We start from the raw sequence: 16118 nt of genomic DNA on the forward strand, positions 1-16118 counted from the left end.
TTCATATAAACACAGTTATCATGTCTTAGTAAATGCTCTCCTAGTTACATACCTGAGAAAAATGAAAATATATATCTCCAAAAATTATACACATGAAACTAAGACAGTAGCTACCTTTGGTTGAATCTTGACTGCCAGAGGGTAAGAAAGACATGTTTTGATTGCTGGTAGTATTCTGTCTTTTTCTGGATGGTGGTTTCATGTTTGTATATATTTGTAAAGTTTAATTAACCAGAAAAATTTAATTAATTGCCTTTATTGTAAATGTGTTATTAAAGGTAAAGCAGAGAAATTTCCAGAAAAACAAACACTAAGTGAATTCATCACCAATATATCTACACTAAAAGAAAAAATAACAAAGTGCTCTTTATAACTGAGAAAAATAATTACATGTATTGTTGTCATGAGTGATGAAATACAGAATAAGAAAATAAGTTAAAAAGTTAAATGCACATTGTCTGTATTACACTATAATAAAAATATATTGTGGGGTTTAAATATATGAAGAATTTTTAAAACAACAAATATTCCTGGAAAATTCACATCCTGGGATAACTGCTATAAAGATCAAGGTTGTTTTAGTAAATTTCCTATATGCTAGGGTTAAAAAATAGTGACATAATAAGTTCATTGGTTTCCCTAACACTTCAGAATCTCTAAAAATGGGCAAACTAGACTCTTACATCCTTTAAGTCCCTAAAAGAGTTAATCCGATTTAGTAGATATCAACTCAGGTTTTAGCTTTTGAAAAAAAAATCTGAATTTTATCCAAACATCAAGTGTCCTCTACTTAAAGGCGATAGATACATTCATTATCTTGATTGTGGTGATGGTTTCACAGGTGTCTGCATAGGTACAAACTCATCGAGTTGTATATATTAAATTGTGCAGTTTTCTGTATATCAATTATACTTCAATATATCTGTTAAAAATAGAACAAACAGAATAAAACTTGGGAACATGAGAACATTTTATTTCACAAATTCATTTTCTAGGACTACTGTCTAAGAACTCTGTACCATTACACTCTAAGAATTTTTAATCGTCTATATTTGGGATGTCTGTAAGTTGTGGAATTTTATTACTAAAGTATCTATAGTGCCATTCAAAATTAATTTCATGTGTCAGTTGACATATCTGTACTTGACATTGGAAAATATTAGAAGGTAGATTTTCATTTACAGGTTTAGAGTGGCCCTCCTAAATTATTTTTCTAGTACGTTGATTTGCAGTAACTTCTGAAATGTCCAACATGGGCCTAGAAAGATATTCAGAGGAACTGGCAATGGGAAGTAAAACTGGGAAGGTGGACTCTTCTGCCTTAAAGAGAGTTAATTTCTCTCTTAAGCAGTATAAGCATACACTGTTAATCATAGGCTTAATGTTAAGCTAACCGGTTAAGAAAAAAAAATCTTAGAAATATGATGAATATGTGAATATTCAGAAAAATATATACTCCCTAATCTTCATATTCTTTCCATGTGGAGGGGAATTCTTTAAGAGTAATTTTCAAAAGGTAAAAAAATTACAATATTCATACAATTATTCAACAAACATATGCAAAGTACTTTATTCAACTAGTTAAACAGTAAGATGGTAAGGCTGTTTGAAAGGAGAATTCAAGGAATAAACACTATATGATCAAATTGGTATCTATTAGATACTGAATTGATTAATATCCTATAGTACAGTACTGCAGTCTTTAGGATATCTTTTCTACTGAACAGAAATCTACAGTTAATGTGTTATTTCGAGGTTTGTGGACTTTAAGCAAGAAGTAAACAACAAAGTCAGATTCCTGTGTATTTTCCTGAATAATTAAAAAATTTTTGGATGAACTTGTAAAATAATGACATTGTAAAGATGGGCAGGCATTCTACTTTATTTCTAGGGTTTGAAGATTTTTTCAATAATTTATTTATGCAATTCTCCTGGCTCTCTGCTATCTCTCCTTCCACTGGTGTTGAAAAGACTTATCTGACAAGTAGAATTAGGGGGGTTTGAGTGGGCTTTATGGCTTTGATTTTATCTCTGTAACTTTTCTTTTTTCCCCCTATTTCTTTTTATTGTGGGAAAAAGTTTATATCATAGAACTTACCATTTAAAAATTTTTAAGAATACATACAGTTCAGTGGTATTAAGTATATTTATATTGTTGTCCAGCCATCACCACTGTATAGCTACACTACTTTTTCCATCTTCCAAACTAAAACTCTATACCCATGACAGGTAGATTTTGACAGCTAGATCTATCCTGTTCCCTTTCCTCGTTTATGTTGTCTTTTCTACAGCTAGATTTAAACCTGCCTGAAGTAATTCAATAGAAGATATACCCCTGGTTGGCGGGGTAGATTTGGATCTAGTCCTGTCTATTTGATACATATGACTAACTTGAGAATTTCTTATTGCAATGTTCAAAGCCATCTTTTCAATACTTCTATTTATAATAAAACTGGAATTTACTTGCCTTCTTTCTCTCTCTAACTGACTCAGAAGTCAAGCAAGGAATAAGGGTGGAATTCCTTCACAATCCCAACAATGGCAAGGAACCCAAACGTTTCTGTGAATATTATGTGGCATTACACATGGCAATACACTTCTGTTGTGATAAGCACTAGGTGTTATATGCAACCAATGGGTCACTCAACAGTACAAAAAATAATAATTAATTATTATATAAAATTAATTATATATATACATATACACACACACACATACAAATACACATATATATTTAAAACTGGTCTTTGCCTCAGAAATTCCTCTTCTGACAATTTATATTAAAGAAATAGATGATATTAATATAAAATAAAATATAATATAATATATAATATAATATATAATATAAAGTAAAATATGGGAAGCTTTACCAAATAATGGCTTGTCCATAAAAAGAGTCTAGTGCAGAAAAAAATTGTGATGCAAATCTATATTTTTATCATGGAAAAGTATTTACAGTTACCACTCAGAAATAGATTATATACTATTTTCACATGTATACATATTTACACATTTTTCCACTGAAAGTATAGACTTAAAGCAATTTTGTTGTCTTTTGTTCATATTTTGTTATCTCTGGGTTGAAGAGTAGCCAGAAATATTTTTCATCAGAAAATTACTGTTTTGCCCTTACAATGCATCTAATAAAATTGTTGCACCTTATTGTCTCCAAGGACATGATTCCCACTGCTGCCTCTATTATATATTTTGCCAAAATGCAGTGCATATTAGAATCATTAGTCATGTTCAAACTTCAGTCACAGAGGACCCTTTCTTTACCCATGTAGAGAGCTCCTTAACATCCATAACAGTACAAGGTAACAAAGCATTCATGTTACTTCACTGTGAAAAAGTCTATCTTTTCCCAGAAAAGTCAGAAATCATCTGTCAAAATCTTCTAAAAATCATATTAGATTGCTCATCATTTAAAATAAATGACAGGGATTTTTTTCAGGTTTGCTATATAAGAAACTTTTTCCTAGATTTAAAGTGGAATAGAATCTTTAAGGAGACTTTGTTGACAACTCAGAGAACACTATTTGCAGTAAAAAAAAAAAAAAAAAAAAAAAAAAAAAGTCTGAGACTGTGTATGTGTCCGTGATTGGGGCATTTGTACACATATTTGACTCCACGTACACTTCCAGTTTCATCATGAGAACCATCATGATTACACAGAAACCTAGAGCCATGATTACCTCCCATAAGAGTAAGTATATTCTTATTTGGTAATTTCAGTTTCTTTCTTCATTCAACATTCTAGTTCCTTGGTCTCTAAAATATCAGACTGATCTATTTAAATATGAGATGGCAATAAATTAACTTGGATATCTCTGAATAAGCAAGTAGTTATTTAAAATGTTATTTCCTTGTAGAAAAATTAAATTTTAAGGGATTTGACTCACTGGAGATATTTGTTACACACATCAGTGCAGATGGGTCAATAACAGTTGACTCTTTTTTTTTTTTTTAATAAGGCTACTCACGTCTTTTTTTTTTATTTAATTTTATTTTTTCAGTGTTCCAAGATACATTGTTCATGCACTACTTGTTCACTCTTTTCATCTTTAGTATCTATACCAATACCAAACATATCATGGGTTCTCAATAAATATGTTTTGAATTAATTCATAGAAATAGGAAGAACAAACAGAAATGACCTGGCCCACCACATTACACTTACCAATCAATATATATTTATACCAAGATGCACCTGTGCCTGCATCAGAGTGCCACATTATTAGCAATGTTGTTGTTAGCAAACAATGAGCTAATTATAAACACAAATACTCCTTGAACTACACTAAATTGAAAATACACCTGAATTAGAGTGGTTAACCAGGACATTCACTTAATATCCCGGGATCACAGAAGATAAGTGTTGGTGATCAGAAAGAAAGGAGAGTTTGGGAATCTGGGACTGTACTCTGAGTTAGAATGCCACAAGGAAACACTGAGAACTTTAAGGAATTTTCTCAGTTTGGTTCAGAGGGTTCAATTCCTAAATGCTCCTGTTTAAAAGGGTGCCCAGCTATCAGTTAATTATTTCTCCCCTTGACCATAGATCAGTGCTACTTTTCCACAGAGATGCCTACAATCCAAGGTAATTTCCTATCTATAGGACTCTGACATTGTTTTATGTTACTGTCTTGATAGAATTAACATGCTTCAATTCACCAGACTTTAGAAAAGCACACTTCTATGTTTCTTGTTGGGTCCAGACTGCTAGAAATTAGTGAAACCATTCATATAACAAACTAATCAATTTTTCCTAAAGATAACCTTTTCTTTCTTGGACTGGAGGGGGGAAAAGGGACATAGACTCTTTATTTACAAAAGGAAATAGCTGCCCATATAATTAATAACCTAATGATAGTTGAGAAAGAAATATGAAATACCTATTGCCTCATGTCCAAAATTGCAAGTCAGTGAACTCAGCCCTTAGTATTTCTTTACAGAGCATTGAACAGGTTATCAGAGGCACCAGAATTCACAAGCTTTATAAAAAATTCAGGAAAGGGGTGCCTGGCTGCCTCAGTCAGTTAAGTGTTCTACCCTTGATTTTGGCTCAGGTCATGATCTCAGTGTGATGAGTCTGAGTCCCTCCTCAACTCTAGCTGAACATGGAGGCTGCTTGAGATTCTCTTTCCCTTTCCTTTTACCCCTCCCTCCATGCTCACACACATGCCTGCTCTCTCATTCTCTCACTCTCTCTTTCTCTCAGTAACGTTCAAAATAAAATTTGTCAACACTGACAAGCTGGTCATAAGAACTATCATAAGAATAGTCATACATCAAAAGCTAATGATGTACTATATGGTAACTAACATAACATAATAAATAATAATAATAAAGAATAGTCATAGACTACAGTGGGAATATTAAGAGGAAAAGTTACTTCTATCTTAAAGGATAATGCATAGATTCCTAGTGAAATGTATACCTAAACCAAAACTTTGAAAGAGGGATAGGGAAGGAAGAGGGTGCAAGTATAAAAATCACTAAAGACAAAAGGATCAGCATATAGGAATTTCCACAGATAATTTTAAGCATGTCCTTTTATGGGAAATGCTAGTAAATAACTGAACCGAATTGAACGAGGAGATGTGAAACCAGCAGACTGACTTCGTAGACTGTACTCTTTGTCACTATAAAATACTATCTTTCTTTTTATTGTACTATAATTAACAGTGTTATATTAGTTTCAGGTGTACAATATAATGATTCAACAATTTGATACAGTACTCAGTGTTCATCAAGGTAAATATATACTCTTAATCCCTTTATCTAGTTCACCCAGGCTCCACCCATCTCCCCTCTGGTTACCACCAGTCTGGCCCCTCTATTTAAGAATCTGTTTTCTCGTTTGTCTCTTTTTTTCTTTGTTCATTCACTTGTTTCTTAAATTCCACAGATGAGTGAAATCATATGGTATTTGTCTTTCTGTAACTGACTTAGTTCATTTAGCATTATATCCTGCAGATCCATCCATGCTGCTGCAGATGGAAACATTTCATTCTTTTTTAAGCCTGAGTAATATTCTGTTATATATCATAGTGGTATATGCATACTAGGATGGTAAGATAGTAGCCAGTGTAAGTATACTAGGAAAATAGAATAAGAAATTCAGTCAACTATATGAATTGATACTGGAAATATTAGAAAGATCTCCATATGTTCACTAAGAAACTTAAATTTTATAATGAAGGCAAAAGGGAGTGATGAAAAGGATTAAAACTATTGCTTGGGTTACAAAAATTCATTTACAAACTCTGAAAACAATACATAAAAGTTTATTTTTTAATTCAACTTAGTATCAGTGTCTTCCCTCTCTGACTAATTCCACCATCTATCTATCACATTTTCATGAACCATTACCATATGTCTATTGCCACCCTCAACCCGGCTTTGCCTTAATTCTTGTACATTTGCACACTTCTGATATTAAGAGGTAAAGAAATATCAGCATCCATCAGAGTTGGCATTACCAGAATATGCATCATCTTTTCAGGTCCTCAAATATCTATTTTGTCTCTACTACCTTGGGATCGACCTCTTGTTTCCCTTCCCATATTACTCTTATGGTCTAGTAGTTCTCTGTATAAGCTTTAAGACACTCTTATTATTTCTGCAGCAAATTGCAATACAGGAAAATGTATGAAGTATCAAGTGTTCCATTTTAGTTTCCTTGTTATCATTAGGCATGAGAACAACCTTCTTCAAATTCTATACCAGTCTTGAAAATGGAAAAACTATGTGACTTTCTAAAGCCCTTTTAACCTGTGTTCAAAGAACAACTAGTTACTTCCTATTATTTTCCTTCTTAGATCTCTACAAGAAAAAAACAAAAACAAAAACAAAAACAAAAACTTGCTGAAGTGTATCTCATGTTCTTTCCTTCTGTTATTCTGGCTCTGTATCACTGGAAGATAGCAAAGGTCCCCAAACATAGAGATCTCATGCAGAACCATCAAATTCTCTATCCCCCAACTTTCTTATCCCCTGCTAAACAAATTTCACAAATTCTCTAAAAATGAAAAACCTTGTCCTTAGTCACTACTCTGAAAGAAATATTTATTGCCTGAAAATATTCCATTAATCTAAATGCTTGATGCATTTGAAACTTAAAATCCATAAATATATTCCTTCTTCTACTCTTCTCAATTATGTAAAGCCAAAATGAATTAACTTTCATGCAACCGAGAAATGAATCAAGAGTTTTAAGGAAACATCTGGTATGGGATGAATGTCAGTTAATAACAGTTCAGAAACATTTTTTCACAAAACATAAGTGAGAATTAATCATATCTGGGTTTTTCAAAAAATGATTCTGACTGCACTGATTTTTAAAATATTAAAGGGAGAAGCAAAGACTTATGTTAAAGTGTATGTTAATACACTTTTGCAATATTTTAGTTATGAGATAAAGACACCCACAGTAAAATTAGTATTTTGAGTGAGAGAGTAAAAGAAACAAATTAAGAAGAAAACCAAAATGGCAAGACCAAGTGTTAAACTGATAATGGGGAAAAAGAAAAAGGAACAATAAAGAATATCCTTATGTGAGACTTAAGATTGATAAGAAAGGATATACAAATCTGAGAGGCATATTTAAATCTTGAAATATGAAATATCTACAGGACTCTCAATAAGAATAAGATAACAAAATAAGGATACTAAATGTAGTTAATAATAATGAGTGTTTACCATATTCTAAATGCAGCTGTATATATCTTATCTATATTATCTGAATTTCTCAGTATAACCCTAAGATGTAAACATCATTTTACCTAAATTTTGCACATTAAGCAAATTGCTCAAAGCCACTCCAAAAGGAAAAATGGAAAGTGTAAACTCAAACCCTCTAAGTCAGATCTAGATGTTAATAGGCTGAATGTTGAAATCAGAACCCTGTAAAGATGTACTATTCCCTGGCAATATAAATTTGGGGATTATCAGCCTATTTGAAATCAACTTACTTGTAAGAATTACCTCATTTATAAGAGAAAGTGAAAGAAAGGATTTTCTAGAGAAGAGATTTCAGATGAATAGCCATGGGGATTAGGGGGGAAAAAATCTTGAAAGAGAATGAAAAAGAATAGACAAAGCAGTAGGAAGAAGTTGAAGGAAATGTGAAATAGTGGGAATAAAGCTGTAAAGAGTTTCTTAAATTAGCAGTTTATAGTCTCATATGCCACAGAGTTTGAGTTAAGTGAAAACTGAATTTTGTTTAATGAGTGAAACAAAAGGGAGGCTAGTGGTGACCTTGGCTAGAGTAGTTTAAATGTTGTAATACTCAGATGCGTTGATGTACAAATGGTTAGTAGGACAAAGGAGACAATTGCCATGCAGGTGAACTTTAAGTGAAAATGTATGTAAGTATAATTAAGAAATGGCTAAAACCTCTTAAAGCTAATATTGCTAAATGTCATTTGTAATAAGGTGGTTGATGGTGTTTCAAACTGAAACAAGGCTCACCAAAAACAAACAAAAACAACCAGGGATATGGCTCTTCAACTCTATAAACATACTTCTAACATTCCCTTACTTCTTTGTAATAAATTCTGAATCCAACACATTGCTATGTGATATCCAAGGAATGCTATGTCGTTCTCAAATGTGTTTAGAAAAAAAAAAAAAAACAATGGAAATTCAGTTTAGAAATTTAATATCAAGAATCTGCTCTTAAGGAGAACCCTTTGACGTGAAAAAAGGGGGAAAAGTTCTCAAGATCAAGATAATACAAAATAGTAGCAGTTAGAGTATGTTGGGACTTTTACTGTTAAAGAAATCTAGAAGAAAGTACAGAATGAGACATTACAATCCCAAACCTCAGCTTGCAACCTGGGGAGAAATTCTTCTTAGCACAAGGATATCCCAGGAAACATCAAAATATATCACATAGATATTCTATTCTGAAAGTAGAAAGAAAATACAGCCAAAGGTAAATATTACAATGTTAAATGTGTACCTTTGAAGTAAAATTTCTATGGTGAAAACTTGAAGAAAAAAATGGACTGTTAAAACATTCAAATGAATCTTTAAGAAAATATAGCCAATAAAAATGTCTTTTTTCCAATAAAAGTGTCAAAAACACACTTCCAAGAAGATGATCTAAATAAGCTGACACTGGGTAAACTATGCAGTAAGTACTCATTGTCTGTTTAACCAGTAACACACAAGTAAACTTTAATATTGGGATATTCTTGCCAAAGACCAGTGTTAGTTAGGTTTGTTTTTTTTTTTTTTTTCTTTTAATCGTCTCTATGGGAAGAATGTCTGCAGATAGAAAATTTGGGGAGGGCAGAATTGTTGATTCAAAAGCAATTTATGGAGGGAGGATTTTTTTTTCAATGATGTTTATAAGATGATACATTGAACTGACACCAAGTATAGCTAGTTGTAGATTTATTAGAAGCAGCAGCAGAAAATAAATACGTGATTAAAATGTGAAGTCACTTCGTGTGACGCCAAGAGGTATTCAAACATTGTCATGTGTTATGTGCTCACTTTTCAACTAACCAGTTGTATAGGAATCACTCTCAGAGTTATTTCTCTTAAAGTTAGACATCGGCCAGGACTTTGGAGTTCTTCATGTAGCCTTCTTTATTGTTTCAAGCAGATTGGGCAAAAAACAGTAGTCAAGGATGAGGAAACCAAACAGCACTACCAACTTTCATCTTGCTGGGACTGACAGAGGACCCTCGACTGAAAATTTTGCTCTTTATCTTTCTGTTTCTTTCCTACATCCGGAGTATATCTGGAAACCTAACCATCATCACCCTCACTCTGATTGATTCCCACCTTAAAACACCAATGTATTTTTTCCTCCAAAATTTCTCCTTCTTAGAAATTTCATTCACAACTTCTTGTGTCCCCAGATTCTTATATAGCATATCATCTGGGGACAAGTCTATTACCTATAATGCTTGTGTCAGTCAACTATTGTTTACAGACCTCTTTGCAGTAACAGATTTTTTTCTCCTGGCTACCATGTCCTATGACCGCTATGTAGTCATCTGCAAACCCCTGCATTACCTGACCATCATGAGCAATAAAGTCTGCAAGAACTTCATCCTCTTCTGTTGGGTAGCAGCACTGATCATCATTCTCCCACCAATTAGTCTAGGTTTGGGCCTGGAATTCTGTGATTCAAACATCATTGATCATTTTTGTTGTGATGCATCTCCTCTCCTGAAGATCTCTTGCTCAGACACATGGTTGATAGAACAGATGGTTATCGTCTGTGCTGTGTTGACCTTCATCATCACCCTCATGTGTATAGTTCTTTCCTACATTTATATCATTGGGACCATTCTAAGGTTTCCCTCTGCCCAGCAAAGGAAAAAGGCCTTTTCCACTTGTTCTTCCCACATGATTATTGTTTCCATTATTTATGGCAGCTGCATCTTCATTTATGTCAAACCTTCAGCCAAGGATGAAGTAGCTATTAATAAAGGGATTTCACTTCTTATTACTTCTGTCTCACCAATGTTGAATCCCTTTATTTACACACTGAGAAACAAGCAAGTGAAGCAAGCTTTCCATGACTCAATTAAAAAAAAATACATTCCTCTCAAAGATGTAAAGGAGAAATGAGTCTATGAATCCAGCTGAAAGGAAGGACAAAGAGGCTTCTAAAACAGTTCGTCTGTATATCATTTATTCTCCAGTCATATTGACACTCTCACTTTCTTTTTAAACAGCTTACTGTGAGCACTATTCCACATTTTTACTCTCCGCTAAAACCAAACTCTGTGCCTATTTGCTCTTAGTGTCTGACAGAAATTGATGTTCGCCAAACATGTTGGATGTTATCCTGGAAACAGAATAGACTACCTTTTTTTTTTTTTTTTTTTGCCATATTTCTACACTGTCAGGTGTGACTATGTAGCCTCTGTTATAGTTAAAAGAATGGCTGTGGAAGTGATGTGCACCATTTTTAAACCTGGCCTATAAAATATCTAATACGTGATTCACCAACCCTTTTTTTCCCCACCTACCAGCCAGATGCCAGTTTTAATGATTTTGGAAGTTTCACATTGGTGATGAATGAAGCTGATTTTCCATCTCAGCTATAGTCTTCATCCAAGGATAGGCAGTCACAGAAAACTTGATAAAGCTTCTTCCTTGCCCCACCTCAATGCAGTTGTCACCAGTTTGGACAGGTAAAGTATTACAGAACTATCCCTGTCACTTAGTTAAGGGAACCACATTCAGAGTTTCCTCTATTTTAGCTAAATGGATGAAATTATGACCTCTACTAAAGAATCTCTAGAAGTATGTACTGTTGAATTTAATGGTATGAATATTATGTCTTGACTGTTGGCATCCTCCTCCTCAGACACCAATAAATTCAAATCTAGCCCAGAACAACCATATGAGGAAAATAGTGCTAAAAATAATATACACCAAAAAATGTACAAAGTTGTTAAGTTATGGTACTACCCACCCCTCTTTCACATCTCCTGGTCCTATAAACCTTTCCAGTTAAGTGCCCATTTACCTCCTCTCATTTTCACTGTGAGGAGACAATTATTTAAATAAAATTTTATTTTTATTTAAATTTTGTCAACCACTTTTTTTTAAATAACTAGTGTTTAACTGCCCTTTCCAAATTTCAAGGAGTCCATTGCATTGAGAGCATTATGGGATATAATATGTCTATATAATATTTTGTTTTTCTTGGCCCTTTGTGTACATTGGTAAGAGTAAAATATGTAACTGTGTCAGAAGGAATATATTCCATATACTCTACAAGGGATTGTGCAAATAGATGTAGTCCCTCAATCTCTTGCAGATTCCCTAAGCTTAAATTTAGTCCCCTGTACAAAGGTTTGCCATTCTAAATCACAATCCTCACTACATTTGAAACGCTTACAAGGTAAGATAAATTGAATAAATCTGAATGAGCATTATAAGATGTGCATGTTGAGCTAAAGTGGCTTTTTCACACATTACAATTGACATTTCACTAGCACTTCTTCAGTGACATTTTAATAATTGATCTTTATTCATCTTATTCTTTGAAAGTATGTTTCTCTGAAGATCGGTCATTAGTTAATCCCTCTTAAGGGGACTTCACCAGGTTATATCTTCCTTTCTGCTACCATACACCCTGCCCTCTGGGTCTTAGATCACAGCTTTGACCCAGCACAACTAAGGCCAGGCTGTCACCATTCTGCACTCCAACCCTGGGGCCTAAAATGCAATTATTACTAGACTGCACTGTTCTATGCCCAGCCCACTGGGGCACTACTGCTCCCTCCCTAGAAGTGGAAACACTTCTTCCCCCATCTAGTAGGCACCCTTACACTCATTTGGAAACTCAAGTCTTTTTCCACCAAAGCCAGTTTGAAAAAAAATTGCAAGAGGCAACTGTTGCCTCAAATCTGTAGACATCAGTGCAAAACCAATAGAAACATGAGAAGGTAAAGCCATATGACACCATCAGGGAAGCACAATAGCTTTCCAGTACTGAGAACAAAGAAATGGAAATCTATGAGTTATGTGAAGTAGAATTTAAAATAATTATCCTGAAGGGGGTGAATGAATTGTGAGGCTCTAACTACAATGTGGATAATAATTAATAATACCATATTATACACTTGAAATTGGCTTGGAAATCTTAAGCATTCTAACCACAAAATTAAAAATTATATACATATAAGGTGATGGATGTGTTAATTCACTTGATTATGGTATTATCTCACAATGTATATGTGTATTAAATCATTATATTTGATTTTATTTGCCAATTATTCCTAATAAATCAGGAAAAAAAACCACCTATATACAAAAAATAATCAATTAATAAGGAAGAGGCAAACACCACTTAAAACGTAATTCAGAGACTTCCAGGGAGGATGGCAGAGTAAGAGAATCCTAAGCTCACCTCACCCCATGGACACTCTTAGATAATAGCCACATCAGTGTAAATAACCCAGAAAATGACCTGAAGACTGGCAGAACAGACCCTCCACAACTAATGGTAGAGAGGAGGCCACATCAAAAATGGTAGGGAAGGGTGGCCACTCAGTCAGGAATAAAACTGACTACAAGACTGCCTACAAGAGGGAGAGACATACAAGCCTATTGAAAGGACAAGGCAGACCCCACACCAGGCATCTCAGGCAGGGGAGACACACACTGGGAAGATGAATCTCCATAACATTTGGCTTTGAAAACCAGAGGGGCATAACTTTAAGAGTTTATAATCAATAGAACTTACCACCTGGAACTTTAAAAATCAGCAGGCTTGGCTCTGGGAGAGCAGCAGGGCAAAGCAAACTGATTCCCTGCCGTTAAAGAAACAGTATAAAAAACATCACCACTGAGATACAACATAAAAGCAACAGTTTGAAAAACGCTGGTAATATGGGAAGGAGACTTAATTACTAACCTCAGAACATGTCCTGGAGGGGCAGGGATCTTTAGGAGTCTTCTCCAAGAACAAAGAGTGGGCAGGCACTTTTTCCCTCCACCATCATTCACAGACACCTGCAGAAGCCAGTCCAAACACTCTCTACCTAGCTTGCTAACAGTGCGCCCCATGCCCAAGCTTTCCTGCAACATGCCCCCTCCAATCTAACCTTGATAGACACTCCACAAAGCAGATCCAGGACTCCTCCCACAGCAGACTGGCACAAATCTTGCTAACACCATGCACCCCATCCTCATGTTCTCCTGCAGACCAGCCCTCAGCAGGAGTCCATCCAAAGCAGGACCACAAGTGTAACACTGTGTAAGCAGCCCTAACAGTGGCCAACACCACTCTAAAGTGACTCCTACCCAGGGGCAAGGGAAAGAGAACCACATATGCCAATCCAACTCTGACCCAAGCATAGGACTAGGGGCAGATATCTGGTCTGACTGCAGGCCAGGCCCACAAATTAAGGCCTTTCAGGAATAAGAGGTGGAAAAAACCCTGCCATTTGGTGTGACCACAGCTTTGGCAAATGCCTGATTAGAACCAACTGAAGCCCAAGGCAGCCACAGACTGGCATATTAACAACACAGGAACTAAACTTCTTCAAACTGACAAAGTGAGCCATTGAAGATGACTAAACTAAAGGCAAACATGGCTTGGCAACAATAGGGTGCACACAATACACATAGGAGACACCCCTAAAGCACCAGGTTCAGGTGAACAGGGGACACTGCATTGTAGTGTATTACAGGACCTCTTCTTCATACAGCCACTACTTCCAAGAGCAGGAGATGCACCTAAATTTCCTAACACAGAGAAACAGATGGAGAGTTAGACACAATGAGGAAAGAGAGGAAAACTTCCCAAAGGAGAGAACAGGACAAAATCATAACAAGAGAGTTAAATGAAATGGAGACAAGCAATATATTGATAAAGAATTTAAAGTAATGGTCATAGAGATACTCACTGGACTTGAGAAAACAGTGAAGGACCTCAGTAAGACCCTCAACAAAGAGATAGAAAATATTAAAAAAAAAACAAGTAGTGATGAAGAACTCAATAACTGAAATAAAAAATAAACTAGAAGGAATAAATAGTAAACAAGAAGAAGCTGAAGGATGAATCAGCAATCTAAAAGACAGAGTAATAGAAAACAATCAAGCTGAATAGGAGAAAGAAATAAGAATAATTAAAAAAATGAAAATAGAATAAGAGAACTCAGTAACACCATGAAGCATAATAGCATTCTCATTATAGGGATCTCAGAAGGAAAGAGGAGATAAAAGGGGGCAAAAAAAAAATATTATTTGAAGAAAAAAGATGAAAACTTCCCATATCTGGGAAAAGAAACATAAATCCAGATCCAGGAGGCATAGAGAGCACCCAATAAAATCCTTACCATCAGGTCCAAAGTCTCAACAGTATTCTGGTGCTTATGGTTCCTCAGTTTCTGATGAAAAATTGAAAAGAAGAGTGGCTGAGGAGCAGGCGTTGGAGCAAACCAAGAAAGAGTCAGAAAATCAGAAACAACTAAAGCAAGGCAAAGAACTGAACTGAAAGGACTTTTGCCAATGAACAATTAACCAGAGCAGTTCTTCACAGAAGGATATCAAGTGAAGAAGAACAAACCAAGGAAGCACCTGGCTAAACAACTGGAAAGAAAGATCCAGTGATAAAGAGGCAGGATGTATGCTATAAAGAGAAACTGGCTAGAGGAGAGGAGCTCAGAATTCTACAAAATTACCATTGAAAAAATATCAGAAAGTTGCTGAAGACAGAGAAGCAAAGTTCAAGCAATATGAGTTTCATCATGGCTGGGCTAATATGCAGACCAAAATTCTCCAGCTGTAGTAACATGTCTGACAGGAATCAGGGTAACACTGACCAGATACAAATGAATTTGGAAGTGTCCCTGTCTTCAAATTTTTAGCACTCATTGAAAAGGACTGGCATTTATTCTTGAAACGTTTAGTAAAATTCACCAGTGAAGCCATATTTACAATTTTCCCTTAGGTTTATTTTTTGGAACATGAGTAATTTTTAAGTATGCTATTCAGTTTCTAGATACTTTGCTGGAGATCCCTCTTTTAATACACAATTTTAAGAACACATTTTGTGGAAGTTGAATGTTCTTGCACTAAGATTTGTTTTATGGCTCAGAATGTAGTTTATCTTTACAAATAAATATATTCTTCTCTTATTGGGTGGATTATTCTATAGATGTCAGTTAAACCTCACTGTTTCATAAGTCTACAAGTCCTCATTTTCCTTGTTAATCTTCTGCCTAGTTGTTCTATTCACTAGTCATTAGTCGATAGCATTGTTCAAATCCTCCATATCCTTACTGATTTTCTGCTTATTTGTTCTGCCAGTTATTGAGAAAGGAGGACTGAAATATCCTATTATGTATTTTTCCACATTTGCTTACATTCTATCAGTTTTTGTTTCAGATAATTTGAAACTCTGTTATTAAGAGCATAAAATCTGAGAATTTCTATGTCATTTTAATAAATTGAACTCCATCATTTTGAAATGACCTTTCTTCTTTCTGATATTAAACTTTGTCCTAAAATCTAGTTGTCTAGGGGCACTTGGGTGACTAGTCAGTAAAGTGCTCAACTCTTGTTTTTGGCCCTGGTCGTGGTCTCAGGGTCATGAGATAAAGCCCCATGTTGGGTTCCCCACAGTCTGC

The 16118-nt window shown here is 34.8% G+C and overlaps 1 protein-coding gene across 1 annotated transcript; it reads left to right on the forward strand.

The window, feature by feature from the left end:
• Positions 1–1252: 1252 nt before the first annotated feature.
• LOC116593574 (olfactory receptor 6C2-like) lies at positions 1253–10596 on the forward strand. Its single transcript, XM_032347865.1, has 2 exons — positions 1253–1292; positions 9650–10596. Exons 1-2 carry the CDS (start codon positions 1253–1255, stop codon positions 10594–10596), a joined length of 987 nt encoding a protein of 328 aa, XP_032203756.1.
• Positions 10597–16118: the final 5522 nt, after the last annotated feature.

This window comes from Mustela erminea, chromosome 6, assembly GCF_009829155.1.
Source record: "Mustela erminea isolate mMusErm1 chromosome 6, mMusErm1.Pri, whole genome shotgun sequence".
In the NCBI taxonomy this organism is placed as follows: domain Eukaryota; kingdom Metazoa; phylum Chordata; class Mammalia; order Carnivora; family Mustelidae; genus Mustela; species Mustela erminea.

Excerpts from the sequence above, each read along its gene's own strand:
- LOC116593574 (XM_032347865.1), top strand. The coding sequence starts at position 1,253 with ATGGGCCTAGAAAGATATTCAGAGGAACTGGCAATGGGAA. Across the intron at positions 1,293-9,649 it reads AGAGGAACTGGCAATGGGAA|GAAACCAAACAGCACTACCA; the intron begins GTAAAACTGGGA and ends GTCAAGGATGAG.